We start from the raw sequence: 10440 nt of genomic DNA, 5'->3' as shown, positions 1-10440 counted from the left end.
AAAAAATCAAGCTCCGCTTGATGTATGCACTATACAAAATTCAAAACTAAACAACCCCTGTTGCCTGAGGATCAATCTGCATGGCATAAGCTGCCCTTTAAATCAAGAGGTCTCGGTAGGCTCTTGTGGAGTCCACTGCAACCAAGAAAGCGGCTGATTCGGCAAAAGATGGAGACTTTGGCCATGATCATGTTGCTTCTGCACTAAAGGTTGAAACTTGACAAGGTTCTTCGGAACCAAAGTTTTGGGCCCTTCAGAATCATTGGTGGTCACGTCTATCTGCTGCTGGATGGGAAGAACCGCTTTGCGAGTGGCGTCTGAGGCTGCAGACTGTGGACGAGGGTAAAAGAAATCAGTGGGGAAGAAGTTGTATTGAAGGCCAGCCATTTCTGAAAGTTTCCCAAGTCGATGTAAAATGAAGAGAAGATTTAAAGAAAGCACCGACTGAGAAGAGGAGAGAAAATGCACCTAAAAATGTCTTTCGTATACGCCTCTCACAACTTCACATCTACTTTTTTCACATCTACTTTAAATTAGAAGAGGAGGGACCGTTGGCTTTGCTATGTTCAGCACGTGAATTCTGCCCATAAAAGAAAAATAAAAATAATTAATAAAACCTGAACTTCATTTGTTTATTAAATTGTATATATTTCTCTCTTTTCTATGTTACCTCAAGGAGTTCTCGGGCTCATATATTTTACGTACAGTTTTGACTTTTGAGGTTGAGCTGTGTTCCTTCGATTTTTCCTAATTTGCATTGCTCTCCTTCTACTCTGACAAGGAGAACTTTTAAAGACTAGAAAGATAAAAAGGAAAGTATATCTTGGGATACTTAAAGTACAAAAAGGGTATATGCGATTTGACTTCCCGGTGTGGAGTTGCCAAAGGATCCGGTTCCCACCTAACAAAAGGTCGCACCGTGCCATTTATATGAAATGAAGTTAGAAAAATCGTTGAGAGATGTTTACGGGTAGAAGTGGAGTTATAATTTTGTAAAGCTGTCTTCCTGATGATTACTAATATATGTCTCGAAATTGAGACGGTTTGGTATGACAATCTTCTTTTATTTGCAAGAAAAAACCACCTGTATGGTCATCTGTTCATGTAATGACCTACAATCACAACTTCTAATGACTTCAAGAAGCCTTAATCACAAAAGAAAGTAAGGTATGAACCTACAATCTTAGACTTACAACTTGCATCTACATGGTATACTGCTGCGTCCTAAGTGACAGCATGAACAACAGTTAGTTATTCAGCTAAAAGGTCATCCTGAGAACATTTCCTCTGACTGATGCTACAGAGCCATCTCCAGTGATCATTACCTAATAGTTGCTTTTTGTTGCCTTACCTGCACATTTTCAATAAGAAGAATGAGACTCCAAGAAGATAAATGCATTATGATATCAAGCTGTCACTTAAAAACCATGTCAATTGGCATTTCTTTTGTTTATCATTGATATTTTGTTTGTGTTTCTCGAAATTTTATTCAGCAGAAGAAAAAAAAAATTGTTTGGGTTTCTCTAATACTTTTTACATTGAGGAAATGATCTTCTTATGTGCAATCTGATGGATAACTGGGTGGTGAGGACGGCAACTGGGTGGGGCACGTAAAAAAAATTTAAATGCACAAAGATTGGGGAAGGAGGGGGTATTTTGATAAATATTCTTGGCTGGCTAGATGTATATATTCGTGATCCATAAATGTAGGGGGGGCTATTTCCTTTCTGTCACGGATCAGTTTAGAATCTTTGATAATCAAAGCGTCCTGATACGATAAATAAAATTGACAGCAAAAAAACAATACAAGTGAAGACATCAGAGAAACAACTTATCAAAGCATCAGAGAAGCAACTTACCAAAATTAAATTGAAGAACTACTGACATTCAAGGAATAGAGTACATGAGAGACATGTACCATGTGAAAGGAATTATCAAGGCCTCTTTTCTTCCTGGTGTTGCATATTATGATATGTATAAATGTTTTTTATATAATTTATAAATCATTAGTAATAATTTTATATGAAATGAGGTGGTTTTAATACTTAGATAAATTTTTTTTTTAAATATAAACCGGATATTGAGTTCTATAACCGTATCCAAGCCGGGTGTGGCGATCTACTTTCCGGCCTGGGTGTCACCCTGGCCAAAAACCGCATCTAGAATCGGGAAAAAATCCAACTTGGATGAGCAGTTTTATGTGAATTGATTTAAATCTTAATGTAACAGTACATACATCCATCTTCAAGTAAACACTCTCATCTTTGATTGCAATTGTAATAGATTAAATAAATCTGCAGAATCTAAGTAAGAAAAATTATACTTGTAAGTTGGTGTGGAAAACACATATTCGATCCTTCACACCGTTAACACGATAGAAATTGATTCATATGTGAATTCAATTTTAAACTTTTATTACAAATCAAACTATGTCGATATTGAATGTGTACTCAAACCAACTTCTGAGTAGAAGGTCTTTCAAGATAAACCACCTAGGAGAAAATTAATTACACCTGGATTGGAAATGAAAGAATTTGATTCCATGTTTGGAAGATGAAATCACCTCATTCATCTTAAATCAATTATTGATGGGATCCACTACTTTTTCAACTTCTCATAAGAAGTTAAAATTTATTTCAATCCATTTCATATATTCAAACACATCTCAATAGAACCTACAAAATATTACTATGTACAGATCAACACAAATCATCTAAAATTACCTCAACATCCAAACACAGCTAGTAGTGTTCAGCTTACTTGGTTAATGCAACTCAACAAAGGAGGAGACTGAAGTGACTGTGCAGGCAAGAGGTGGTTTGTATCTTAATGCAGGACAGCGTACATGCATCTTCAAGAATTCAGTCTGATCTTCGATTGCACTTGCAGTACATCAAATAACTTTTCAGAATCTAGATCAATGTACAACATGTGAGGCAATTATTTGACATGTGGAATGTTTTAACCCCCAGCTCGCTCTTTAAAATCCTCTTAAATGTCCAAATACATTACACTGTACAAGAATGGGCTCCAATGGCATACACCACACAGACAACGAGAGGAAACTCAGGAAATTAAGTATATTATCTATCTTTTTTATTTATGATTAAGAGCCAAAAAAATTACAAATGATATCACAGTCAGAGAATAAATAAACTCGCCTTGAATAAATTAATGGAAAGCTGAAAACGTCGAGTTATTTCACCAATAACCCTTACAAGAACAGTCGCCATCTTGAAAATGGTGAAACCTATTCCTGTCTCTCATGACAATCTCTCGGTTAAAAGTCTTAGATATCATTTTTGTTACTTCATGACAATCCCAACAAACCCTGAGGTTCTTTACGATCCTAATGGGTACACCTTCCTTCAAAGAGATCAAGCCAAAAGCAATGGCTATCTTCTCACTATGTTTACACAAAGCATCCTCTTTCTCTTCCTCTTCTATATCAAACAACACAGGGTTGGTGATAGCCACATAACCTGATAGTTTTAGCCGCTTTGAGATCTCTGCCAACTTCATCTCAATTTCATCATACCTTGGGTGGGACTTATCCCCAACAAAGAACTCATGAACTTCACCATCTACCTCTATAACACTACAACCAGGGAGCTTTCTCACACCTTTAGCCTTCATAATATCTCGCACACTACTAACCTTTTCCCAATTCTTGGAATCAGCATACATATTTGACAAGGCTACAAAAGCACCATGATTCTTGGCCTCCAGCTCCACTATCTTTCTTGAGGCAAGTTCACCCAGTTCTGTATTCTTATACATTCTACAAGCATTAAGAAAAGCTCCCCAAGCACCCGAATGAGGCTTCACAGGCATGCTATTGATGAAGTTTAGGGCTTCATCTAACCGGCCAGCCCGACCGTATAAATCCACCATACACCCATAGTGCTCGAGCTGAGGCTCAATACCATACACTCTGCTCATTGATTCAAAATGCTCATGACCTTCTTCAACCAGTCCAACCACAGTACAACCTCTAAGAACCGAGACAAACGTGACCGCATTTGGTAGAACCCCATCTTGTTTCATGAGAGAAAAAAGTTCAAGACATTTCTCACCAAATCCATTCATAGCTAGCCCACCCATGGCACTAGTCCAAGTATACACATTCTTTTCTTTCATTCTCCAGAAAACTTCCATCGCCTTATTCATGTTTCCACATTTTGCATACATGTCAATCAGTGCTGTTCCCAGCGTCACCGTCACCCTTAACTTGTTTCTCTCTATATATGCATGCGCCCATCTCCCTTGATCCAATGCACCCAAGTGGGTACATGCAGATAAGACCGAAACCATAGACACCTCATCGACCCTCACACCCTCCATCTGCATAAAATGAAATAAATTTAGTGCCTCCCTAGACTTTCCACACTGTGCATACCCTGCAATCATCGCATTCCACGCAATGGGGTCCCTCACAGTCATTATATCAAACAACTCCCTTGCAAAACCAACGTCACCGTGTTTCGCACAAGCACTGATCATAGCAGTCTGACACACTAAATCTGGCTCACAAATTTCCTCAAACACCCGGTGGCATGAACTCAAGCAATCTAATTCAGCATACATGAAAATCAACCCACTCTGAATATGTGGGTCGTGCTCAAACCCGTGTTTAATAAGGGCACCATGCACCGCCGGACCGGTCTCGCGTGCCAAGAGCTGCGCACACGCACGAACCAAGAAATTGAAGGTATAGCTATCAGGAGAGACATTGTGAGTGGATTGGAGAATTCTGTTGAAGAAGTGAAAACTCTTTTGAGGGGTTGGGCTCTTGGAGTAGGCTCTGATCATAGAGTTTAAGGGGAAGAGGGTAGGGTTCCCACATTGGTCGAGGACTTGGTGAGAATAATCAAGATTGATGGGGTTCTTGAGAGCTACGGTGGCTACAAATTGGCCCAGGAGGTGAGGGTAGTGATGAAGACCGTTGAGTAGCAGTTGGGAGTGGATTTGCTTGAGCTCTTTGAAGGTGGAGTCTGATTCTATCAGAGAAATGATGGGGTGTTGCTTCGTAATGAGTCTTACGGAGTTCATGACCTGCTAATCAGAGCTGACAAAGAGCAGGCACTTGTAGTCGGTTGGCTCGGCTTTGAAACCATTTTTCTGTTTTTCTTTCCCGGCATTTTCTTTGAAATTACAGGATCTGCCAAAGGTAAAAGTTCATAATTTTGTGTTAATAATTCTTAACACAAATTGCAACTCCAACGAGAAATAATCAGATTAAAGTTAGAGGCCTAATTCATTAAAATTAAATAAATTAAGTTGGAGTTGAATCATATGCGACCTGAAATCAAGTTGGCCTGATTCATGTAATTATCTTTTGTTAATATTAGAAAAAGGTTAAAAGTCTCAAACCAACCTAAGATATAAACCCATTTGGTGAACGGATAAGCTGTTTCCTAATGATAAAACCACTATAAGACGAAGAAAGGGGGACCATTTTTAATCATGCAATGAAAAACACAAGACCAGAAACTTAAATCCCATCAATAGTTATTCCGGTACCATTACCTCACACTCTCAAATCATTTTCACCAAAACTGAAATCATAAATCAGCAATAAGTTCAGGGTAGCAAAAGCAAAAGCATCAAGGATTTATTCATCAGGAAAAATATCAAAATGAACTTTGAGAATCTCACAATCAGGTACCACTAGCACCGAACATTAAAATTTCTTTTCACATCAATATAACATCAAACATGTTGAAAAAATCTTCCGTAGCTGTTATATCAGATATTGTTACAAAAAAGCCTACATTATTTCCATCGGATCATACAGCAAATGATATATACACCGAAAAGAAGTAATTTTAATTTTGAAAACATATTTGAAATTAGAAATCCAAACAAAATCAGTAACCAAGAATAATCCAGTTGAATCTGCAGTATGTTATCAGGTTCAATTTCCCTACCTAGAGAATTGGTTCAAACCGTCGAGGTTCGTATGATCTATGAGAAATTGCAGCAAGATTTTATTAATTTTTTTAAAAAACAAAAAAAAAAGTCATTTCCCCTTTATTTTCCTTTGCTTTGTCAGCAACCAAACAGACCGTCAAAATTCATCATATTCTATCACACAGATGAATGAAAATGCATGCAAATCGCAAATTTATTCGTTCGGAAAGATTGGAAACTGGAAGAAAGCATTTTTATTATTATTACCTCGAGATCGAAGAAAATCGAAGCTCTCTTCACGCACTCTTCGTTGAGTTACCGTTGAATGAACGATACATGTGCCGCGTGAGCTGAGCATTGAGCGTGAGGGGTCGGACTTTTATATAGGGCGGGCGGCCCCATATAAAGCACCTCCAAAAGCTGCGCTCTGCGAGTCTGCCGCAGCTCTTGCCTACTGTGAAGGTTGAAAAATATGCTCTCTGGAAACAAGAGAGAAAACGGGGAAAGAGTTTGAAAAAAGAAAGAGCAGTGCTAGTGTGCCGACCATTGTGCGTGTCAACTAATACAAATCTCACTTTTTTTTTCTTTACATTTTTTTTACATATTTAAATGTTTTTAAAAAATAAAAATATATATATATATAGTAATATATTAATAATCACTTCTTTAATTAGTAAGTAAAAAAAAATAGAAATAAATTAAATATATAAACAATTAAAATGAGGAGATAAAATGAAGCGACATAGTAGTATTACTAAAAAAAAGGAGCAAAATGCTAGTTTAGCCTCTTCAACTATATCTTAAAAAAAATATTAATAATAAATTTGTGTTTTCTTTTTTAAATTAGAATCGGACAAAGTGTCATGACACAAGCACGATGCATGTCTGCAGTATACATGCATGATTGATGTACTGACTTTGTCTATTGTTTTGTTTTGTAATGGCCTCTTCAACCATGTCTGCAGTATAACATTAGCAATGCCTAGTCATTTTTTATTAAATTGGTATTGTCAAGTTTAAATTTTGACTAAAATTTAAAATTTTGGTTAAAATTAAAATCTTTGAAAAGGTTAATCCACATTAGACTAGCCATTTTAAAATCAAAATAATAATATAATATTATATATTTTAATAATTTTTTGTTTATATTTTATAAATACACTCCATATATTAATTAATAATTTAACTTTTACTGTCCAAACAAATTATTTAACATGAAGAAGAAAGGAAGAGAAAGGGAATACTTTTTAATAAAATATTATTTTGGTTGGTGAATAGTAACTCACCAAATATGACTTGATTTTTCCATTAACTGTAGCTCATAGGGGTATAACCGGTCTGGTCTGACTTTGAACAAAATTTAAGACTGAACCGGTATGTACCGGTTTTGCATTTTCAAAAACCGATTACGCACCAGTTACCGCACTAAACCGGTACTTCCGGTTTTACCAGTTCGGTCCAGTTTTCCAATTTTAATAAAATGTAAATTTGTAAAAAAAAAATCAGTTTATAAATTTTTTTTTAAAAAAAAACTATTTTAAAAAAATCTGTTTTATACTTTTATTCCAAAATCTGATCGGTACAAAAAACTCAGAAGATTGATGTTTAAAAGAACTCAGAAGATTGCAATATAAATGACAAGAAAAGAATTGCAATATAAATGCATGACCAGTACAAAAAGTCAAATCTAATATATCATATGTTGTCTAAACATACATACATACATATATATATATATATAAGCAAGCTGCAGGTTTTAATTGTTAGGGGAATACCCAACCTGGGAAATGGCTGTTTGCCTGGCCCTAGCTAACTTGTGCATGCAGGGTCAGAGCCCCCAAGTTAAAAAACTCACCCCCCACTCCCCAAGTTGTCCATCTCTCGTGACTTCAATGGATATTTTTCAGAACCATATTCATATATTTTTGTTAGGTTTCAGCACCTACTTACTTTTCTGGTGTACTGTAGATTTGAAACGTATTCGATGGAACGCGGTTTCTACTAAAAATGACACGAGTGGCATTTAGCGAGCTGTCTATTTCCATCTGAAGTTGGCAACTTGCCTCATTCATGGCTTTGGGTGTGTTATTGCAATCAACAGCTGAATAGTTTAATGCCTTTTTCATGTTCAACAACAGAAATAAATTCATAAATAAATGACTTTCAGAGTCACCATGTCTGTTATGACATGTTATCAAGAATTTCTTCGTTCTGTTTTTGACTTTATAGAGACGATCATCACTTTTAAGAGATTAAACTAATTATTTTACTATTAATTAGAGGGTCCTTTCATTTATATTAAAACATGTTAGCTTATCCTGATAAATCCAAATGAATTGATCCTCTCTATGCAATAAAACATGTTAGCCAGATCCTCTCTATGAATTGGTTTGAAGACCAAGACTTGTTGAGACTGTTGAGGCCTGTGTTGTGCATGAAAATGGATGGAGGGAATGGAATAAGTGTTATGTTGCAATCTGCACTGTACATAGATCTTCTCTCTATCAGTTAACTAAATCCAACATTCATGTTTATGGTTTAACATTTGCTACTTGAACCTTAGAACTTGTAGAAATTAATTCCTAGCAACCTCAAAATGTTGTGCATTGCTACTAACATATTATAAGTAATAAGAATAATATTCATATAATTATTTTACAACTTAATGTGATACTTTCATTTCATTAAAAACTTTAAAATTCAAATTTATTTAAATTCAAATTTTACATAACTACCCTCCATTTGGAACAGGGTTGTAAAAAGAGTTATAGCAAAATAACTTACCTCTATAATTAAATATAGGCAGCCTGCAATCTGAAAATTTGAAGGGCTACCATGCAAACTACATCGGATGAACACAAACATTTATAAAAAGTTGCATCCAAGTTCATGAAAAACAACTAACACTTACATATATATATATATACACATACGTATACAGAAATTACAGATCACTAGCTATATATAAAGTCTGATTATGGTATGAGATATACACATCAGAGATTGGTCCAAAGCTTGTTCATATGATTCATGCCAGATTTCAAAGTAATTTCAAATAACTTAAATAAGGAAAATGAAAAAATAAAAATAAGTGTGAAAAATTACCGTCAAAGACAGAGAGACGTGAGAGAGGGGCTGCTGGCTGCGTCAGAGAAGGGAGGGCTGCGTGAGAGTGAGACGGTGAGATACAGAGAGGGCAGAGCAGCGTTGAGAGAGGGGCCGAGGGGCTGTGTGTGCGATGGGAACGGCTCGAGAGGTGAGGCCGTGAGGGGAGGTGCAACGGCGAGAGAGCGGGTCTATGTTTTTTAGGACGGCGAGAGGGAGGGGACTCAGGCTGAAGGGTCGACGGGCAGAGTGAGAGAGTGAGGAAGAGGGGCGGGTCTTAGACGGTTTTTTCAATTGGGAATTTGGGATACTGGAGAGGAAACGGCGCCGTTTTCTAATATATATTTTTTTTCTTTATAACCGCGAGTGTCCAGATCAACTTACGTGCACTTAATTAATTCCAGGAAATTCTGAAGTTAACGATGGTAAATCTTCAGTGGCCCTAAAAAGACTCAAATTGGTGACTATTGGAAAGTAAATCCAAAACTAAACTTGCTGAGCTAATCCTCAGAATTTACTAGTAGTCTAATATTATATTGGTAATATACTATAGTCTAATATATTATATAATAATTATATTATTATATTATTAGTATAACTATATATTTGTATTAGTTATGATAATTTAGTATAACTTTATTAGTATAAATATAATTATAGTATATATTAGATTATTAACTTTTACATTCAGACTTAACAAAACAAAAAAATATTAGAATAACTAGTATTAGTTATTGCTATATAATATATTAGATTATATAATAGTATTCATATTAGAATAATAGCATAGCTATATATTAGTATTAGTTATAGTAATTTAGTATAATCATACTAGTATAACTATAACTATAGTCTATATTAGACTATTAATATTAGAATAACTATATATTAATATTAGTTATAACTATATAATATATTAGACTATTAGTATAGCTATATATTAGTATTAGTTATAGTGATTTAGTATAACTATATTAGTATAACTATAACTATAGTCTATATTAGACTATTAGTATTTGTTAATAGCTATATAATATATTAGAATAACTATATATTAATATTTGTTATAGTGAGTTTAATTTATTGTAACTACATTATTGATACACTATAGTGACAGTATTAGTATACTAATGCTAAATTACAAATAGTATCAATATTACTATATCATTATTTCATATGTAATTATTTAGTATAGTGATTTATATACTAATTTATATATAGACTTAAAGCATACTACTAATAGTAATATAGTATTAGACTATTAGTATCAGGCCATAAAATGTAAATTGTAATTAATATACATTATATACTAATGTAGTAATGTATATTAGTATTACTAAATTATTAATATATTATATACTTATCAAAAAGAATATATTAATATTTTATTAGACCATACAAATTTGGTAATGATATTTGAGT

At 34.7% G+C, this 10440-nt stretch overlaps 1 protein-coding gene across 3 annotated transcripts; it reads right to left on the bottom strand.

Annotated features, from left to right (window-relative positions):
• Positions 1-2852: 2852 nt before the first annotated feature.
• LOC109008398 (putative pentatricopeptide repeat-containing protein At5g40405) lies at positions 2853-9293 on the bottom strand. 3 transcript variants are annotated; one of them, XM_018988474.2, is made up of 4 exons: positions 9019-9293; positions 8698-8755; positions 6181-6392; positions 2853-5161 (listed from the first exon to the last, which is right to left on the bottom strand). In XM_018988474.2, exon 4 carries the CDS (start codon positions 5050-5052, stop codon positions 3202-3204), a length of 1851 nt encoding a protein of 616 aa, XP_018844019.2. In that variant the 5' UTR covers positions 5053-5161; positions 6181-6392; positions 8698-8755; positions 9019-9293; the 3' UTR covers positions 2853-3201. The 3 variants fall into 3 exon arrangements, with proteins under 3 accessions (XP_018844019.2, XP_018844020.2, XP_018844021.2); XM_018988475.2 differs by lacking the exon at positions 8698-8755; XM_018988476.2 differs by lacking the exons at positions 6181-6392; positions 8698-8755.
• Positions 9294-10440: the final 1147 nt, after the last annotated feature.

This window comes from Juglans regia, chromosome 4 (assembly GCF_001411555.2).
Source record: "Juglans regia cultivar Chandler chromosome 4, Walnut 2.0, whole genome shotgun sequence".
In the NCBI taxonomy this organism is placed as follows: Eukaryota; Viridiplantae; Streptophyta; class Magnoliopsida; order Fagales; family Juglandaceae; genus Juglans; species Juglans regia.
The sequence above is the reverse complement of the archived record's forward strand: the minus strand, read 5'-3'. Positions and strand labels throughout refer to the sequence as shown.